The 20,946-nt window shown below is 42.5% G+C and overlaps 1 protein-coding gene and 1 pseudogene across 1 annotated transcript in view; both read right to left on the reverse strand.

Annotated features, from left to right (window-relative positions):
• Window positions 1-1,108: 1,108 nt before the first annotated feature.
• On the reverse strand, window positions 1,109-1,861 carry LOC118857869 (annotated as a pseudogene).
• Window positions 1,862-6,428: 4,567 nt separating this feature from the next.
• Window positions 6,429-20,946, reverse strand: part of LOC118857183 (H-2 class II histocompatibility antigen, E-S beta chain-like) — a 28,643-nt gene continuing 14,125 nt past the window's right edge. The window contains exons 2-5 of the mRNA XM_036767832.1: window positions 10,428-10,697; window positions 8,353-8,634; window positions 7,278-7,875; window positions 6,429-7,108 (exon numbers count right to left, since the gene is read on the reverse strand). Coding sequence (XP_036623727.1) covers window positions 7,664-7,875; window positions 8,353-8,634; window positions 10,428-10,697 — 764 coding nt within the window. The 3' untranslated portion in view covers window positions 6,429-7,108; window positions 7,278-7,663. The remainder of the gene's footprint in view (window positions 7,109-7,277; window positions 7,876-8,352; window positions 8,635-10,427; window positions 10,698-20,946) is intronic.

Below are 20,946 nucleotides of genomic sequence, written 5' to 3' on the forward strand. Positions count from 1 at the left end.
ACCATATTTCTCCCCAAACCTTCTCTTCTTTGCTGGCTAGTCTCTTTGCCTCATCCATCCTCATCCTCTACTCAGCTATGAAATGGATCTTCCTAAAGCAAATGTATGTCACCCTTCTGTTCAATCAACTCCAGTGGCTCCCCATTGCCTTTAGGATCAAATATAAAATCCTTTGTTAGGTAATTAAAGCCTTTCATAAACTGGCTTCTCCCTATCTTTCCAGTCTTATACCTCAATGCCCTTCATGTACTCTTTGATCCATAACATTCCATCCCCCAGCTCTTGGCATTTACACTGGCTGTCCTCCATGCCTGGAACGTATCCTTCTCCTAGCTTCCCTAACTTCCTTCAAGTTCCAGCCAAAGTCCTACCTTCTGCAAGAAGCCCTTCAAACTCCTCCTTCATCTTAGTGCCTGCCCTTTGAGATTATCTTCAATTTTTTTCTGTAAAGCTCTTGTTTGTACTGAGCTGTTTGCATGCTGTATCCTCCCTTACACCCTGAGCTCAAGAGCAGGGACTGTTTTTTTTGCCTCTCTTTATATTCCACCAGCTCAGCAGAGTGCCTGGATCACAGTGTGCCCTTAACATTTTTTTTGATGTGACAACATACCTTGTGATTTCACTGTCTTGGTCGAAGCCACTTCCATTCACTCAGATTCTCCTGTGGAAATCCTTGTGTTATCTTTGATTCTTCCTCTCCCATGAGCAGCTTCTAGGTGCTGCTAAATGTAACTACAGGGCATCTCCCATGTTTGTCCACTCTTCTCTATCCTTAACCTCCTGTACTACAGGAGAGATCTTTATTAAAACCCCCTGACACTACTGTGCTATCCTGTAGTATGAACTTCTCAAACTATTGAGACTATCATCAAGGGTAGCCTTGGCCCTGGTGTGTCCTGCTAGATGCTCTTCCTAATGAACTCTTATTCTTTTGTCTTTTTGTTTTTTACAGGCCTCCTAGTTTTATCACTCAGTGTTTTCCAGACTTGTTACTGACATCCCATTTGTCTTATATCTCATAATCATTCTCCCCAAATCTGCTATTTTTAATAGATGAAGATTTCATTTTTCTTTAGCAATCAAGAATGAACAGAATTTTAAGTATCCATTATTCTTGCTTATTCAGAGCTGAAATCTGTGCCTGAAGCTGGTCAAGTTGATCAAGGCTATTCTTCAACCTGATGCCCATTTTCTCATTTTCTGAGGACACATTCTGGTTCTTCACTTTAAGATGCACTGGTTCTGTCTCCCAGCAGCCCTTGTGTCCTTTCAGATACTCATTCTCCTCATTCATGCCACTGACCCTCTGCTTTCATGTTTCAGTGATATCTGTCAGAGTCTCTAGTCTCTCCTGCAGTTCATGAGCCTTTTGGAGTTCACCATGAACGCCTGAGTTCTGTTTCTGGAGACCAACGTAGGTACCCTTCAGCTCCTGGTTCTGTTGGTGCAGTTTCTGGTTGAGCTAGTAAACCTCCTCAAACTCTCGCTGACCACTAAAATGTCCTCCTCATGTTCTGGATGGAATTGGAAAGGGACACTGGCCCATCATACAACACAATTATCATTGGGTAGGTAGGAAGCTTTATACCACACTTGTTGCTGCAAAGACAATTTACTGTGGAGGTAGGCAGGCAAAACAGCCCCCATAAAGATGTCATATTCTTAGATTGTCTTCCATCCTCCCCTAAAAATGCCCACAGTCTGTCAGGAGGAGAATGAAATACTGGGTGAGGATGTAATAGTATGTGATGTCTCCTCTAGGCATGTAAAATTTCTCCACCTAATTAAAGATGATCTGAGAGAAATGGCAATGATCCAGCAGGATGGCTGATGTTGGGGGCTCCTCACTGGTCTCTTCCATGATGGGGGGCCCCCAGCAGCAGCAGCAGTAGCCACAAGCAGCTTTGTTACAACAGCAACTGATGTGGGGGTGGGGAAAGTGGGGACCATCACAAGGTGAACTTCTTCATGCCTGCCCTGCCCCCAAATCCATTATTCTTAATGAAGGCACCAACATCTTTGCAGTCATCCATGTCTGAAACTTCAATGTTATCTTCACTCGCCATATATATCCAGTCACATACTAGTTGTGTATGTGTGTGTGTGTGTGTGATGTTTCTTGCATATATCCCTTTTGAATTCAGGCCTCTATTACCTCATAATTATTGTAACAGCTTCCAAATTGTCTCCCCACACCAAACTATTCTTCACAGATTTGCTGAGGTAGGTATGACCCTCACATATTCTGAATAAGCTCCTATGCTTCTTTATTACCTCCCTTTTCAAAACATACAAGTATTGATTATTTAAGATTCTCTATCTGCAAATGCTCTGTTTCCTTTGCTTAAAAAACCAACATATTGGCCTTTTCTTTTTGCATGACCTTCATATATGGATGCATCCCCCATCTCACCTAACCTTTGAAACAATTATTTAAAACAGAAACAACTTCACCAAAAGCAGCTAATACAGCAACTATATCTAATCGTATGTGTATCATTTCATGCCCATAACCCTCTGCTTTTGCAGTTGAGGGATGTCCATTTTGCCACCTATTTTAAGGGGTGCAAGTTTGATCATTAATATACAGCAATCAGTTTTGGTGATTTATTCCTTCCCTTTTTCCATTTATATTGTTAAAGTTACTGTATATAATGTTTTCCTGGCTCTATTTCATTTTATAATAATTAATTTCTTTCATGTCTTCTCTGAATTCTTCTGCTTCATTAAATTTATATAACATAATATGGTTTGCCATCAAGGAATCAATGAACACTCATCTTGTTTCTACTTCTTTGGTGTCACAAAAATTGCTGCCATAAATATTTTGACCTACATGTATATATGACATTTTTGTTGTTATGAATATGATAACAGTAAATATCTAAAACTGAAAGCTAGCATTACTTGCAAAGGAGTAACACAAGACATTTCCCCAGTAGATGGCAGGGTAAAGCCAGGGGATTTCCTTTCCCCACTCTTTTGGGCATCATGCTATCCAGTCTGAAGTATCTTTACATTGGAAAATCTCTGGTTCTGTAATCAGAGAACCTTAGTCCAAATCTAGCCTCTGACCTTTAATCCCTGTGTGACCTTGGGCTATGTCCTGGTCCCTCTTCTCTTCTTCCTCTCTATTACTGAGCTTAGTGGTCATGTCAGCTCCCACAAATTAAACTATTATCACTAAACAGATGATTTCAATATCTATTTGTCCAACCCTAACCTTTTTCCTGATCTCCATTCTCTCATCTCTAACTGCCTATTGTTCCCTCTTAAAATGGATGTACTCTATCCTACACTCAACATGTCAAAAACCAAACTTGTTACTTTTGCCCCCACTCCAAATCCACCTTAGTCCCACTCTCATTTCCCTATGGCTGTGGAAGTTACCACCACCCTATCAGTCAGCCAGACTCACATCCTTGTTAGCCTTGACTCTCCACTCTCATCTCCCATATCCAATGAGTTGTCAAATCCTGTCCTTTCTACCTTGGTGACACCTCACATACCTGCCCTGTTCTCTCCTCTAACACTGCAATCATCCTGGCCCAGGCCCTCATCAACTTAGGCCAGAACTACTGCAATAGCCTGCAGAGACCCCTCCCTGCTTCAGAGCCTCTCCGTCCTCTGGGCCATTCTCTACTCAGATGTCAAATGGCTCTTTCTAAAGTGCAGGTATTTCCAAAAGACTCATGTTGGAAAATGCTATGCACATCCAGAGAAAGAACTGATGGAGTCTGAATGGTGATCGAAGCACAGTAGTTTTACTTTCTTTGTTCTTTCCGTGCTTTTTTCTTTTTGTTCTGTTTCTTCCTTCAGTACAAGACTAATGTGGAAATATGTTTTACATGATTGTACATGTATAGAGTGTTCCTAAAGTCTGGACACATAAGGAATGTGGAGTTATTGCATTGTGTTCATGTGAATCTTGCAAAGCACATCAACTTTTGCAACAGAAATGATGGAAATCATATTGAAGATGTTATTTGTTAATATTCTAATTAAATAAAATGTTGAAAATTTCATTTTTTGAAAATATGCCTTTCTGCCTATGTGTCCAGACTTTAGGAACACCCTGCATAACATATATCAGACTGCTCATTATCTCGGGGAGGAGGGATGGGAGATATGAAGAAAGAAAAAAATTGGAACTCAAAAATCTTTAAAAAATGAATTTTGAAAATTGTCTTTACATCCAATCAGAATAAAAAAACTTTTAAAAAATAAAGTGAGGGTATGACCATGTTATTCTCCTATCCAGTAAAGTCCAGTGGCCCTCTATTACCTATAGGAACAAAAATAAAGTCCTGTTTGACTGTGAGTTCTTCAAAACAAGGACCATTTTCAGCCTTTCTTTGTATCCCCAGCACTAAGCACAGTGCCTGGCACACAAAAGGCCTTAATTAATGCTTTCTTGTTTGATTTGTCTAATCTTATGGGGCCTCACCTTCCTCATCTATAGACTCTGAGGTCTCTTCCAACTCTAGATCTATAATAGATAAATGGCATTGATTGCTAGAAAATGTATCAAGGGAAATAATGAGGTTCTTGAACCCGTGGTCTATTGCTTTCTCACCAAAGAATATGCTGGAGGGACAATTCCCTTGGAAATGGACTGGTTACTTAGAGACAAAAGAAGCTCCCTTGGTATTCATGGGCTTATAACACTGAGTTAGTTCCTTGCTTCCCTATGTGATTTATTGCTTTCCCCTACCTTACTTTAAATCCTTAAATGCCAGAGATCTTTGTTTCCAAAAAAAATGATTTCATAGATAAGACTCATATCAGCCCAAATGAAGGAGTATGGCAGCCTTGATGCTAGGAATGGTAACAGATATCTGCCTCCTTCCAAATGTTCATTAGTGGAGATAAAAAGATAAACATTCCAATGGGTTAGAGTCTATGGGAACCTGAAATCTGAAACATTGCTCAGAGATGATACTGTTTCTGTGAAAAAAGGAAAAGTAGCTGAGCAATCTTGGGTGTCTCATCCCCCACCAGCCCTTTAGGGAGCTGCCACTCTAGACAAACTTGGATGCAGAGCAGAGGAGGCCCAGCCTCCCCATCTCCACCATCCTGACACTTCTGCTGCTGGTCAAGAATGGCCTCCCATAAACTTCATTAGGCAAAGGTAAGTTCTAGGCAGCACCATTCCTTGCATGGCAATGAACTGACCACAAAATCCAGTCACTTAAAATCATTTTCTGCTAAGTACTATGGGTAAATGGTATGGTGATTTTTAACAATTCTCTTCCACTTACCCCAAATTGCAATAATTCAGGGGGAATCTTCAATAAGACTCACTATTGTCACTAATAAAAAGTTATCAAACCAAAGGTCCAGGAAATGGCTGCAAGTAGATTCCATAACTGTGGCTAAGGGAAGAATTGTTAATTAAATAAGAGTTTGAGCAAATCCAGAGGAAAAAACAATTTTGATTATCTGAAACTGAGAAGCCTTTGCACGACAAGAGTCAGAATGATTGCTGATGGAGGAAAATGTCTTTGCCTCAATTTGCTCTGATTAAGGTTTATCATCCAAGACATGGAGGGAATGAAGACAAATCCATAAGGCCAAGAGCCTTTGCCAGTAGATAAGTGGTCAAAGGAAATGAATAGTTCTCAAGTTTGCTCCAAATCACTAACAATGACAGAAAAGGAAACTAAAACAACTCTGAGGTTTCACCTCTTCCCCAACAAATCTCCCAAGGTGATAACACATGAAAATGATCAATGTGGGAAGGACTGCACAAAGACAGGCAGGTTGTTGCCCTATTTGTGGAGCTGTGAACTGGTACAACAATTGTGAAAAACAATTTGGAATGATGCTAAAAAGTGTCAACACCTCCATACCCTTTGATCCTGAGATCCCACAGCTTAACATGTTGTCAGAGATGGAAAAAGGAATCTCAGACATGCATATATATCAAAAAATTCATTGCAACACTTTGTGGTAGCAGGGAAGTAGAAATAAAGTGGGTGCCCATCAATTGAAAAAGTGCTAAGCAAATTGTGGTATATGAATATAATGGAACTATGTTCCAAAGAAGAAACAAAAAATGAAAATTCAGAGAAATGTAGGAAGACTTAAATGAACTGATACAGAATAGTGTGAGCAGAATCAGGAAAGAAACATACCCAAGACTACAAAATGGGGAGAGGGGGGATGATGCTGAATGTTATGTATTACTAAGCTTAGCCACAAAGAAGAGAAAATAAACATTACATGGAAGAAGTGGGGAGATTTGGGGTATGTATTGTTGCATATAGTATTGGATATATGTGATCAATGTGATGGTTATTACAGAACTTTTGAGTAAAAATTTTGTTATGAGGAAAGGCAATGGGTGTAGGGTATATATTAAGCAATGAATATAAGATAAACACAAAATGTATTACTAAAACTTTAATTTTTTATTAGTGCAATAGAGAGGCATGTGATGTGCAAGCATAGGCTACAGCACATTGTCAAAGAAGAACTGAGCAGAAGTGGTAGAAGGAAAGTCATCAGAGAGATGTATCAACAGAATGAGGTGGGCCCATCACATGAGAAAGGTAAGGGTTTCTGGGCAGAAAGCCTGTAAGGGCCACTGGTATCTATATGATATCAGGAAATGTAGAGGAAAGTCATCTGCATGTTGATTAATCAACTTCTGTAGGAATTATGGAAGACATAGATGACAGGCGCCCAGGATAAAAAAGTGTAGATGGTTTGCAACCTGCACCTCTGGAAGCATTTCACACTTTGGCGGATTCTCCAAATCCCAAATGCTAAAGTTTCCTCTCTCTGCTCGCCTTAATTTGTCTCCGTGTTACCAGTTGATTCTAAGTCTTCTAATTATTTGGGGGAAGGCTCAAGGGACAAAAAATGGATTTTAAAAAGTACATAAAGAAAGGAGGGTGTAAGAGATCACTGAAGCTCTGTTGGGGAAATGCCAAAGAATCCAGACAGAATTGAAGATCCAAGAAGTAAGGCATTCCAGGGAAGGGATCAGTAGAACTAATCTCCTGGAGATCTGTGCACAGGCATGGGTCTCCAAACATGGGGAGGAGGCTGGGAAGACACAACAGTTCCAGGGGATACAGCCTCAGGGATCAGTTCAGGAGCCCTGCAGAGGACAGAGAACAGTCATAGAAGACTCTATATGTGTGTCTGAGCCCACAAGAAGAACCACTTCTCCCCACTAAGGGTCCCCAAGTTTCTTCTTAGTTTTAGGCCCCACTGGGAAAAGACAGTAGCTATGAGAACCCTGATCCCAACAGGTAGAAGGATCCTACCTGTTGGTTGTGAACCCCATTTCCTGGAAAGGAAGGGAGAGAGACAGCCATACAAATGCTTGTAAATCCTAGTCATAGAAGCAAAGGGTGCCAAGGTTCTGAGCACTGTGGGACAGAGAGTTCCTACCACTGCTTAGCCCAATACCTGAAACCACAGAGGAAGCACTTAATTGATGCTTTATTCATCCATCTACAATTGCAGGATGGAGGGGACGGAGAATGGCAGGGGGAGGGGCTAAAGGATGGAACCTGAGATCCCTCACAAAGCTGTCTCTGATAGTGAAAATGAGATTCCCTAAGAACCATGAGTCCTGGAATCTCACCCCTTCACCCCCTTCTCTAAGATTCTGTGGAGAAAGAGCCAAGGTCAGAGCCAGATCACCCCTTCACCCCTGACCTTGGGCCAGATTTCTGGCACAAAAAATCCTCTCTCCCTTGATGATACCATGGAGGGCGGGGGCCTCAAGGTTTCCCCAGAGTTTCTCACCTTTCAGACTCCTCTTGTGGACAATGAGGCCAACCCCAAAGAAGATCAGACCCAGCACGAGGCCCCCGACTCCACTCAGAATCTTACTCTGGGCAGATTCAGACTGTGCTTCTGGGGAGACATACCAAGGACCAAAACTTTCTCTCAGGAGTCAGCCCCATGTGGGAAGCAGACTGGTCTGAGATGAACCTAAGAAGGTGGCTAAATCCTGTCTAAGAAAGGAAGGAATGGATGTGCAAAGGGCCTTTCAGGGCTCAGGAAATGAAAGCTCATCAGTGGACACCGACATCAATCTTTCTCAAAGCCTAGTTCCTCTATTCCAGGGGAAGGGGTCTTTAGCTGATCACAGAGTCCCAGAGTGAAGCCAGCTCCCATGGTTGGGGCCAGTGAGGAGGCTGAAAAAGTTCTAGGTCTATGTAACTTCTAGCCGTACTAGGGAAGGTGGGAAGGACGCGTAGCACATCATAGGGTTTGTATTAGCCCAGGGCAGAAGAAAAGAGGAGACAGGACACACACTGAGGGAATTTCAGAACTAGCTCCATGCCCTGAGCAATGTTAGAACTGGAGGGTGAGGGAGCTCTATCTCACTCCATTCAAAGATGGCAGGTCTCTGAAAGCTGGAGTGCTCCACTTGGCAAGTGTAGACATCTCCATGCTTGGGGATCATTTCCAGCATCACCAGGATCTGGTAGGTCCAGTCTCCATTGCTGATCAGGCCTGTGGACACAACCCCAGCTGTCTCCTCCTGCCCATTCAGGAACCACTTGACCTCAATGTCCCCAGGATAGAAACTAGTGACAGAGCAGACAAGCAGGTTGTGGTGTCCCAGGGGAGCTGTCTTTGATGGATACACAATCACCTTGGGCTCAGCTGGAAGAAAGAAGAAAGATCTTGAGTGAGGGAGCCAGAGCAGGTCTTCCTAGTCCAGCCTCCACCTCTGTCACCTGACCCCCAGGGCCAGAAATGGGCATCTTGGTAGACACTTAAACTCCCCCTAAGACTAGAAATGTGAACTAGCAGGAAGTTGGCCTAGGAGTCCATGTTGCTCAATTATCCTAGCCCCAGCTCATCAGGATTCAGCGATATGGGAAGAAATTAGCAGGCAAGTTTTCTCATTACAAGTGTATACTTTGTAATGGATTATTTCCAAAGCAGATCATAAGTGTAGGTAATAAACTATTTTCAAAAAGATTTCCAGCTCAATTATTAAGAGATGCTATCAATCCAGTGGAGAAATTTTGAATCAGAGGAATTACTGGGAACATCTAGGCCTAGTAGAAACCTGAGCATCCTGACTGGGGTCCAGGGGCCCTGGGAGTAGCAGAAATGTGTTTGGGTCCCTGGAGAAAAGACAATTTCAGTGATGAGGACTCAGTTGTAAGAGTCTGTGTTATCATAGAAGGCTGAGAGGGGGAAGGGAAGGAGAGGATGTGGTTGAGACAGGAGAGGGCAGGGCATGGGAAGCCTCTGCTGAACTTAGATTCAAGGATAAAAAGGAATAGTTTTATTTATGTCTTAAAAAGGTTCATGAAGCCTGGGTACGCAGGACTTGGGGGATTTAATGTTATACTGTATGTATATATGTGGGTATATACATATGTATATATACATATATAATATTTTATTTGAAATTTTTTTGTTGTTAGTCATTTTTCAGTCACATTCAACTCTTTGTCACTCTATTTGACCTCCTCTCTCTATTTGGGGTTTTCTTAGCAAAGATACTGGAAGGGTTTGCCATTTCCTTCTCCAGGTCATGTTACAGATGAGGAACTTAGGGAAACAGGATTAAGTGACTTGCCCAGGGTCACACAGCTAGGAAGTTTCTGGGGCCAGATTTGAACTCAAGATGATGAGTCTCCCTGACTCCAGGCCTGATTATCCACCGCCATGCCTAGCTGCCTATTAACCACTTCAGCATCGTTAAAATGTGAGTTATTTATTGGTGAAGGGTTGGCTTGCTCTCAATGCAGTTCATCCCCATTAGAATTTGAAGATGTAAAAATATCCTAATTTGACTGAGGAAAAAGGACTCAAGGAACCAAACTTCATGCTGCTATAAGAGGGTTTCTTCCCCCTTCCCTCAGTCTCTGCCCTCTTTCTCCCCCATTCATTCTCCCCTTTCTTCTCCTTTCTCTTCCCTCCCTTTGACCCCTTCACTCATCTCCATGTTTTCTACTCATAGTTCCTCCCCATTTCTCTTCCCTTTCTTCTCCCTTTCATCCCTCCTTTCTCCTTCCATCACAATTCCTTCCCCCATATTTCTTCCTTCCCCTTCACTGTCCCCCTTTGTCCCCAATCTCTCCCCATCACCCATCTCCCTTTCCTGCTCGTCCCCTCTTGGTCCCCTCCCTTCCTCCTCTCTCCCAATCCATCATCTCCTCCTCTCTTCATACCTGCTCCCCCTTGTCTCTCCCCTGCTCTGCGGAGCCCTGTCCCTGCATCTGCTCTGTCACTCCGCACCTTCTCTCCTCCTCACCTGCCCGCTCCCATCACAGCCTCCCCTCCCTCGGTGTTCCCTTCCAGCCTCTTCTCTGCTCTTCCCTCCGTGCTCTGGCCTCTCCCCAGGACCCCCGTCCCTCTCCCACTGCCTCCTCTCTCTCCCAGAGAGCCTGTTGGGTTTCCCTGGTCCCTCCCTCCCCTCCGCAGGTGCCTACACTCACCGCGCATGCGCACTAAGAAGGGCGCAATCACCTCGTAGTCGTACTTGCACGCAGCGCGCACCTGAGCCCTTAAGTGGCCCAAGGCATCCTTCCTGTTGTTCCAATTCTCGGCATCGCGCCGCCCCAGCTCTGTCACTGCCACAAACTCTCCCACGTCGCTGTCGAAGCGCACATACTCCTCCTGGTTGTAGATGAATCTCGCCACAAACCGCACGTGTTCGGTCCCGTTCACAAAGTGACACTCGGACTTCAGCTGCTCCGTGAAGTGCTCTGCGCGGAGAGGACCCTCAAAATAGGGTCACCCTGACGGACAACCCGGCCCCATGCGATGACCTCAATCTGGGCCTGACCAACAAGAACATGGCCCATATCCTGCTGCCGTTCCTGCCCATGCTCGGCCCCACCCCCTCTGAGTCCCAGAAGTGGCAAACGACTTTTCCGAGGTCACACCGCAAATCTGGGACGGAGGAAGGACTAGAACCCAGACCTTCAGATTATCAGACCGGTCCTGTCTGTCTGCTGTGACAAAACTGCCTCTCACCTACACCCAACCTGGTGCGCACATTCCCAGGAAATTTTACCCCAAGTCCTCCTCACCCGAGTTTAACCCACTCTCTGATCCTTCTCCGTCCAGTGTATCTTTGCATCCCCCTCCCAGCCCCTCTGCAGAGCCCCGGGCAGATGACAGACCCTCAGCACACTTCCATAACCCTAGAAGTCACACCCCTCTGCCCCCTAGGATCAAGGGACAATAATCAAAAATCAATATTACCCTCAATACTGAAAAGGGCATGACAATTTGCTGTGCTATGTATGGCTCTCCTAACAAGTTCCTATGACCACTGGACCAGGGCTCCCTCCCCCAATCACCCCTTCTGGGCATGCGATATATCCTCCTCCTAAAATGTAAGCTTCTCCATGGCAGGAAATGACTGTTTTTTACATGTAAACTAGCACTTGGCACATTTTAAGTACTTAATAATGCTTACTTACTGACTTATCTCATTAATCTATCCACCCCACAAAGGACAAAATAATTTTTCCAAAGCATAAGTCTGACCACTTAATTTACCTCCTCAAGAAGCTCTAGCGGCTCCCTATGGACCCTTGGACAAATTTCTAAACCCTAACCTTGGCATTTTGAGCCCTCCCTGCTCTGAGTCCAGACTACCTTTCCAGCATCTCCTATTATTCCCTGTCACACACAATTCAGTCAAACTGACCTACTGGCTGCTCCCCAAACTCAGCATTTCATCTCCCACCTCCACACATGTGAACACCGTCCATGCCTGGCCTGCCCTCTGCCCCAACCCACCCCCAACTCCTGCATTCTTTGCTTTCTTTATATGTAACAGTCTTTCCCTCTCTGTGCACTGCTGCATTTCCCCAAAGAGAGTCAGTCAATCAACAGGCATTTATTAAGTGCTTACTGTGTGCTAGGCACTATGTTAGCTGTGGGCAACACAAATATAAAGAAGGAAACAATCCCCAGCTTTACATTCAAATGGGAGTGACAAGTGTCTGTAAAAGTACAGACAGCATGAATCCAAGTGAGGAGAACAGAGGGAGGGAGGGAAGACACTGGCATTTGGAGGACCAGGAAAAGCTTCACTTAGAAAGTGGTGCTTGAGCTGGGCCTTAAAGGAAGAGAGGATCCATGAGGCAGAAGGAAGGAGGGAGTATATTCCAGGAATGGGGGATGGCCTGGGCAAAGAACCAGAGGTGGGAGATGATGCAGTGTGAGAAGAAAAGGCCAGTTTGGGCAGATCACAGAGTACAGGGAGAGGAGGACTGTCATATAAGATAGGGTTCCAGCCAGATTTCGAACGAATAAACAGAGAAAATTCTAATTGATCACAGAAACAATAGGGAACCAGTGCTGTCTATTGAGGTGAGAAGTGACTGAGTCAGATTTGCTCTTAAGGGAAACCCCATTTTTAAGTGTGTGACAGATGGTCTGAAGCAAACAGAGATTTGAGTCAGGGACAGCGATTAGGAGGGCATCATAGTAATCTTGGTGAGAAGTGACAGGGGTCTGAGCAGAAAGGGTTGCATGTAGGAAGAAATTGGGGAGATTAGTTCAGCAAGTGTTGACTTGTGTGAATTGACTCAGCTCTAGAGCTAGCTCAGTTCCCTTTCTATCCCATTATGGGCCGAGTCTCATTTCTGTCTTGTGAGAAATTGTGTTCAATTGTGGGAACTGGGGTAAAACCTTATATCACCGTTTGAACCTAGCCCTGCGTGGCTGGGAAACTGGATCAGCTTTCCCTGTTGCTTATAGACCCTTAACCAAGGCCTGAGGTTATGCTGAGCAGAAACAAGGGCTGATCCAGAGACTGAGGCAAGGAGTTTCCTCATAATTGTACATTCCAAGGAACCCTTATGTTCTTATCTGAAAACTGGCCTCATACTAATCAGTCAGTAACTCTTTCTGTCTTCCTTTGATTGTTCACAGACGCTTGGAAGGGCACCTCTTTTTCTGGTTTCAGGGAATTGCACCTGTTTGTTCTCCCCCTTCCAACTTGGAAAGTCCCTAATCCTTCCCCCAATTAGAATTGAACTCAAGTTACCTAATGTTGTTTTGTTTCCTTCTAATTCATTGGCCTCATTTGATTAATTGTTTTTAATATATAAAAATCTGTCTCCTAGTATATTTGCATCCAAACCCGAGGTGAGGAGGTCTGATCCCTATTTGTTAAGTAATTGGCATACATTGCTTACTAAATCGGTATGCTCAAAAGCTCAAACTTTTGTTTCCTCGGTCATTTCATTTTTCACCTGCCACATATAAGGGGCGTTATGGTAGTGACTTGGAGGTGGGGAGAGGCAGAGAGGCAGAGAGGCAGAGTGAGGAACTGAAGATAAATACAAGCTCTTGAAACATGAGACTAGAAGAACTGTAATATGTTCATTAGGAATAGAGAAGTTTGAAAGAGGTATGGGTTTCAGGAGAAGGCAATGAGCTCCGTTTTCAGCATATGTTGAAGAGAGCTTAAAGACATCCAGCTTGAAATATCCAGGAGGCAGCGGATGATGCTAGACAGAGACTGAAGCAGGAAACACAGATCTAGGAGTCATCTGAACAGAGATGGGAATTAACTCTATGGCAGCTGATGAAGTCACTGAGAGGAGACAGGAGAGAAGAGGGCCCAGGACAGAGATGTAGGAAACACCCCCATTTAGGGCATATGATGCGGATGATAAATCTGCAAAGGGGACTGAGAAAGTGACCAGACAGGTGAGAGAGCAGAGACACAAAAATCAAGAGAGGAGCGAGTTCCCAGGAGCTGAAAGAGGCTGATAAGGTCAAATTCAGCAGAAAGCTCATGAAGGATGAAGACTGAGAAAAGACCATCGGCTTTGGCAATTAAGAGATATGTTCTTGGTCACTTTGGAGAGAGCAGTCTCAAGTGAGTAATGAGGTGGGAAACCAGACAGCAAAGGATTGAGGAGTGAGGGAGAGAAGTGTCGACAGTGTGTGCAAACACTTTTTGTAGGAGTCTGGATGAGAAAGGAAGGAAAAATATGTAGGCTAATTAGCTAAGGTCTAGTGAAGTATTTTTGCAAAGTAAATATTCTGCTTACATCTGATTTTCTTTGTAGGAATGCTTCCAGTGCCTCTTTTTACTGAACATCCAAATTACTACTAATAAAGGCACCGCTATCCTTCAGTCACCCAGGCTAGGTTTTATCTTTTCTCTGCTTTTGCATCCACAATCCTTAGTACAAAGCCTGGTTTGTAGTAGGTGCTTAATAAAAGTTTATTGACTTTTTGTTTATCGACACACTGATGGTGTGAATTGATGCAGAATAAAGTGAAAGTAACCAGAAGAAGAATTTATACAGCAGTAATATGCTAAAGATAAACAGCTTTGAAAGACTGAGGAGCTCTGATCACTATAATAACCAGCCATGATTCCAGAGGATTAATGATGAAACATTCTACCCATCCCTGATCAAGAGGACTCACAGTGCATAATGTGAATTTTTTTTCAAAATGACCAATACAAAAATTTGTTTTGTTTGCCTACACATGTTTACAATAGGCGGTGGGGTTTTTTTCTCTCCATTTGAGAGGGGGACATATGGGTTTGGGAGGTACAAAAGGCAATTTTTTTCTGATTAAAAATATATTTTTCAGAAGAAAGAAGGAAATTTATAATTTAACCCAAAAAATAGTAAACTATATATCCTCCCCTGAGGCAGAAATAACAATTCTAGGCATATACCTCAAAGGAAGTCAAAGATAGAAGACACACAGGTGAGATACACACACATACATATATGCACAAATATATATATACATATATATATATATATATACAAATGAGTATGTGAGATATGTGTGTATGCTTGTGTGTGTTTATACACAAAGCAGCACTTTTTGTTGTACCAGAGACCTGGAGAAAAAGTGGGTGTCATTATGTGAGAAATAACTGTATAAATTCTGTCATAAGAGAGTAAAAGTATGTCTTTGTTCTGTAAGAAGTGATGAAAGGGACAGATCCAATGAATCCCAGGAAACACTGTTGAACTAATGCAGAGTGAAGTGAGCAGAGCAAGGAGACCAATTTCCACAATGAAAACAATAATGTGAAGGAAAACAGCCTTAAAGACTTCAGACCTCAGGTCAATGCAATGAGCAATTAAGGCTCCAGGAGACACAGACTGAAGCGTTTCCTGTCTCTTGGCAAAGAGGTGATGGACCCGAGGTGGGGGATGAGATAGACATTTCTGTCACAGCCCACTGACACAAGGCTCCTAATTGTGGGGGTGGGGAAGTGTTTGGTTTAGGTCTATGTGATTGATGGTAGTGACAACGATGCAAAAAAAGAAAGAAAAGAGCATCAATGAAACATTTTTAAAATACAGAGAAAAGAGCAGAAAAATTTTCAAAAAGGGACAGAGACAAACAAGCAGGAGGGTTTACATTCCATCATGTTAAATTTAACATATACTTTTAAAAAAACAAGCATCATGTAAGAGGAGTCCAGTTTCATCTACAATTCACTTTTTCTGGTTTTGAAAGGTCTCTTGCAGGAAATGATCACAAGCTGAACTTTGAAGGGAGAATGAGTTAGAGAGAGAGAGAGAGAGAGAGAGAGAGAGAGAGAGAGAGAGAGAGAGAGAGTGTTGAGGAATGGGAGGTTGCATTTCTTTGTGGCAGATTGGTGAAAACCCACCAATTTTAAAATAATTAGATCATAGATGCTGGAAGGCAAATTAGCAGCCATCCGCCTCCTTGTTTTACAAAAGGGCACCCTGTGGCCCATAAAAGTGATGTGACTTGCCAGAAATGACTAAAATAGTAAAGGAGAGGTCAATCCTTGAAGCCAGAACTCTTACTTCTTTCCTTTAGACCTTACTTTCTCTGTAGTCTTCTTACTTCTTTGCTTTGGACCTTACTTTCTCTGTAGTCAGAACACAGGGGTTCCAATCCCAGCTGTGCTAAAATCTTGTACTAATCACTTGTCACTAAAATGGAGCCAATAAAAGTGGCAGTAAGTGTTTCATAGACTTGTGGTGAAGATCAGAGGATTGTATATGCAAAGCAATTTGATTGATCCCATATCAATAAAAGTTTGATTTTCTGATGCAGATATGATCTCATCCCAGTCAGTCTTCCATCTATCAGCACAGAGCATAACCTAGGCATACTTGCTCATTTTGCCTGATTTTTCCATAGATCCTATATAGAAGGCCCACTGCCCCATGTTGGAGGAATGACTGTAGGTCTTTGGACATTCTGAGATTACCAATGGGATTTATCCATCTTTCTTTCCAATCATACCTTTGCTCCATGATCTTGCTTACTATCATTCATAAGGGTAGGTTAATACGGGAAAAATGTCACAACTGACTAGTTTCCTTTTGGACAATTACAACGTTGGTGCCCCAGGGGATGTAGTCTTCTGAGATTCTGAAGCAGAGAAAACATTTGGGCTAAAAAAAATAGTCTTTGAACTGGGAGCCTTTTGGAAGTGTTAGAGACACTGAACCATTTCCCAAAGGCAATCCAACCAACTTCATTCCTCTTTTCAATTTTGGGTCCAATTCATTATCCATCTGCGGAGCCTCCTCCACATAGGCACAGTGATGGGTTAATTAGAATCTTAATTAATTAGAATTAGAATCTGAACAATAGGGGTGGAGCCAAGACGGCGGCTGGAAAGCAGGGACTTGCGTGAGCTCCCTACCACATCCCTCCAAAAACCTATAAAAATGGCTCTGAACAAATTCTAGAACTGCAGAACCCACAAAATAGCAAAGGGAAGCAGGTTCCAGCCCAGGACAGCCTAGATGGTCTCTGGGTAAGGTCTATCCTGCACGAAGCTGGGAGCGGAGGGGAGCAGAGGGGAGCGGAGCACAGCATGGGCCGCAGCAGAACCAACCAGACCAGGAGCCGGGCGGAACAGGCCCTAGCGCCCTGAATCAGTAAGCTGTGGCAGTTACCAGACTTCTCAACCCACAAACACCAAAGACAACAGAGAAGGTTAGTGGGAAAAGTGGCAGGGACAGAGTGAAGGAGTTCATGGTTCAGCCACCACCCCAGGGGCAGCAGAAGTGGTGCAGCTACAGAACCACAGCTGCAGTTGCTTCTGGCCTCAGGCCCACCTGGTGGGAGGAATAAAGTGGCAGATCAGAGCAGGAGTGCAGAGCCTGCTTAAGATTTGAGTCAGTTCTGGGTTGGCGGTTCTTGGGGAAGGAGGAGTGCTGGTGTGGCAGAGCTGGCTGTATAGAAATAACTCTGAAAACAACAGTGCATCCTCTCAAGCTTGGAACAAAGTACTCTTTACTCTACGAGGAGTCATACCCCGACAAAAAACTCAAGGGTCAAGAAAGTTGGCTGGGAACATGGCCAGGCAGCAAAACCGCACTCAGATTCAGTCTCAGACTTTGGAATCTTTCTTTGGTGACAAAGAAGACCAAAATATACAGCCAGAAGAAGTCAACAAAGTCAAAGAGCCTACATCAAAAGCTTCCAAGAAAAACATGAACTGGTCCCAGGCCATGGAAGAGCTCCAAAAGGATTTGGAAAAGCAAGTTAGAGAAGTAGAGGAAAAATTGGGAAGAGAAATGAGAAGGATGCGAGAAAACCATGAAAAACGAGTCAATGACTTGCTAAAGGAGACCAAAAAAAAATACAGAAAAATATACTGAAGAAAACAACACCTTAAAAAATAGAATAACTCAAATGGCAAAAGGGGTCCAAAAAGCCAATGAGGAGAAGAATGCCTTGAAAGGCAGAATTAGCCAAATGGAAAAGGAGGTCCAAAAGACCACTGAAGAAAATACTATCTTAAAAATTAGATTGGAGCAAGTGGAAGCTAGTGACTTGATGAGAAATCAGGATATTATAAAACAGAACCAAAGGAATGAAAAGTGGAAGACTGTGAAATATCTCCTTGGAAAAACCACTGACCTGGAAAATAGATCCAGGAGAGATAATTTAAAAATTATTGGACTACCTGAAAGCCATGATCAAAAAAAGAGCCTAGATATCATCTTTCAAGAAATTATCAAGGAGAACTGCCGTGATATTCTAGAGCCAGAGGGTAAAATGGAAATTGAAAGAATCCACAGATTACCTCCTCAAATAGATCCCAAAAAGAAATCTCCTAGGAATATTGTCGCCAAATTCCAGAGCTCCAGATCAAGGAGAAAATACTGCAAACAGCGAGAAAGAAACAATTTGAGTATTGTGGAAAAACAATCAGGATAACGCAGGATCTAGGAGCTTCCACATTAAGGGACCGAAGGGCTTGGAATATGATATTGCGGAGGTCAATGGAGCTGGGATTAAAACCAAGAATCACCTACCCAGCAAAACTGAGTATCATGCTCCATGCAAAATATGGATTTTCAATAAAATTGAGGACTTTCAAGCTTTCTCAGTGAAAAGACCGGAGCTGAATAGAAAATTTGACTTTCAAACACAAGAATCAAGAGAAGCATGAAAAGGTAATCAAGAAAAAGAACAAGAAAAAGAAATCGCAAGGGACTTACTAAAGTTGAACTGTTTTGTTTACATTCCTACATGGAAAGATGATGTGTATGATTCAGGAGACCTCAATATTACAGGAGCTGAAGGGAATATGCATATATATATATATATTATATATATATGGGTGTGTATGTATGTATATATGTATGTGTATAGATAGATAGATAGATAGATAGATAGATAGATAGATAGATAGATAGATATAGACAGAGGGTACAGGGTGAGTTGAATATGAAGGGATGATATCTAAAAACAAATCAAATTAAGGGATGAGAGAGGAGTATATTGAGAGAGGGAGAAAAGGAGAGATAGAATGGGGTAAATTATTTCACATAAAAGTGACAAGAAAAAGCAGTTCTGTAGGAAGGGAAGAGGAGGCAGGTGAGGGGGAATGAGTGAATCTTGCTCTCATCAGATTTGACCTGAGGAGGAAATACCATACATACTCAATTGGGTATCTTACCCCACAGGAAAGGAGGAAGAAGATAAAAAATGGGGGAATGATAGAAGGGAGGGCAGATAGGGGGAGGAGGTAACTAAAAACAAACACTTTTGAAAAGGGACAGGGTCAAGGAAGAAAGTTCAGTGAAGGGGAATAGGTTAGGAAGGAGCAAAATATAGTGAGTCTTTCACAACATGAGTATTGTGGAAGGGTTTTACATAATGATACACATGTGGCCTATGTTGAATTGCTTGCCTTCTTATGGAGGGTGGGTGGGGAGGGAAGAGGGGAGAGAATTTGGAACTCAAAGTTTTAAAAACAGATGCTCAAAAACAAAAAAAAAAAACAGTTTTGCATGCAACTAGGAAATAAGAAACACAGGCAACGGGGCATAGAAATTTATCTTGCCCTACAAGAAAGGAAGGGAAAAGGGGATGGGAGGGGAGTGGGGTGACAGAAGGGAGGGCTGACTGGGGAACGGGGCAACCAGAATATATGCCATCTTGGGGTGGGTGGGGGGGTAGAAATGGGGAGAAAATTCGTAATTCAAACTCTTGTGAAAATCAATGCTGAAAACTAAATATATTAAATAAATTGAATTTTAAAAAAAGAATCTGAACAATGGGCATTTTCATCCCTTTCAGACTTTCCTGTATGGTTTGTAAGGCTAGCCTATTTTTCATATAAGCGTAAATTATTAATATTAATATTAAACTTTTTCTGCCTCACTGAATGGTTATGATCAAAGGAGTATTAAATGGGGTTATTTCTGTTTTTCTATCTTTCAGGGAATGTTGAATAACTATGGAATCAAAGACTTTCTTATAATTAGCAAGCAATAAGTATGTTGGGATCTTATGTTCTAAAAATCTTTTAGTTAATTTTAAAATGGTAAAGATGTGGTCCATTGCAGAATCCCTCTTGTGAAAGCCTGCTTGTTCCCTACTAATATTCTTATCAAAGATTCTCTACTTCATTTAGAGACAACATTCATAAAGAATTTTTAAATAGGTGAAAGAATGCGCATATAAGCCAGTAGACACTTTTCCTTTTGGTATCATTAAGGTCGAAAAATTTCTGTCCTTCAGATCCCCTGAATACTGGTCCCTTGATAGTCTCTCAATTGTGTCATTTCTAGACAAGTATCTTCTACAAACACCTGAGAATCCAGCTGCTTTTCCTGTCTTCGTTCTCTTTGCAGTCATTTTACCTCCATGTTAAGCACATCCAGGACTGTGATTTAGGGTCAAAGTTTTACATGGTTGCACTACCCTTGATAGTGAAAATCCTGAATTGATATTAATCAGAGATATTGACTATTGCAATGAAGGAGATCCTATGCATAGTCCAGGTCAAAGAAGAATTCCCAATGGACAGCGAGGTTTCCCAGACATTTGTCCTTGTGGATTACATTGTGCTGACTCCAAGAAGACCTGGAATATTGGAGAAACTTCTGGAAGAAACTTGTAATCACTCAAAGTAGTTTGGTCCATTCATTCAAACTGGAAAGACCAAGAGAATGAAGAATATCTATTGCACAGATTTCAGCATCCGCTTGGATAGACATTCCATAGAGCTTGTCCATGAGTATATCCATGTAGGATAGACTTACATATGGATGAAAAGTTGGACACAAAGTTAATTGGAAGGAAGAATATGGCTTAGATTTCAGCCAGAAAATCCTACTGACACCAAGCTTTCCATGAAAGCAAAGGCTCTTCTTTATAATACCAACATTCTCCTGGTATTTTGATATGGCAGTAAGACAGGGATTATGACTGCCTCTGAAGAATTTAGCATGACTATCACACAGAAGGCACTGTCAAGGCATGTAGTGGATATAAACATGTTGAAATTTATGAACATTCCAAAGAGGGAAAAGGGGTCAAAAATCGTCAAGGAAATGTGTAACAGGAAGTTGAGGTGCTACATACATGGCAAGGAAAAAGGATGACAGATGACAAACAGTGAGATGCGCAGGTATCCCCCCAATGTCCGGAGATAGTTAGGATGACTACTATGAAAATGGGTGGACTCCATATGGAAATGAATATGGACAAGAGTCACATAGA

This window comes from Trichosurus vulpecula, chromosome 7 (genome assembly GCF_011100635.1).
Source record: "Trichosurus vulpecula isolate mTriVul1 chromosome 7, mTriVul1.pri, whole genome shotgun sequence".
Lineage (NCBI taxonomy): Eukaryota > Metazoa > Chordata > Mammalia > Diprotodontia > Phalangeridae > Trichosurus > Trichosurus vulpecula.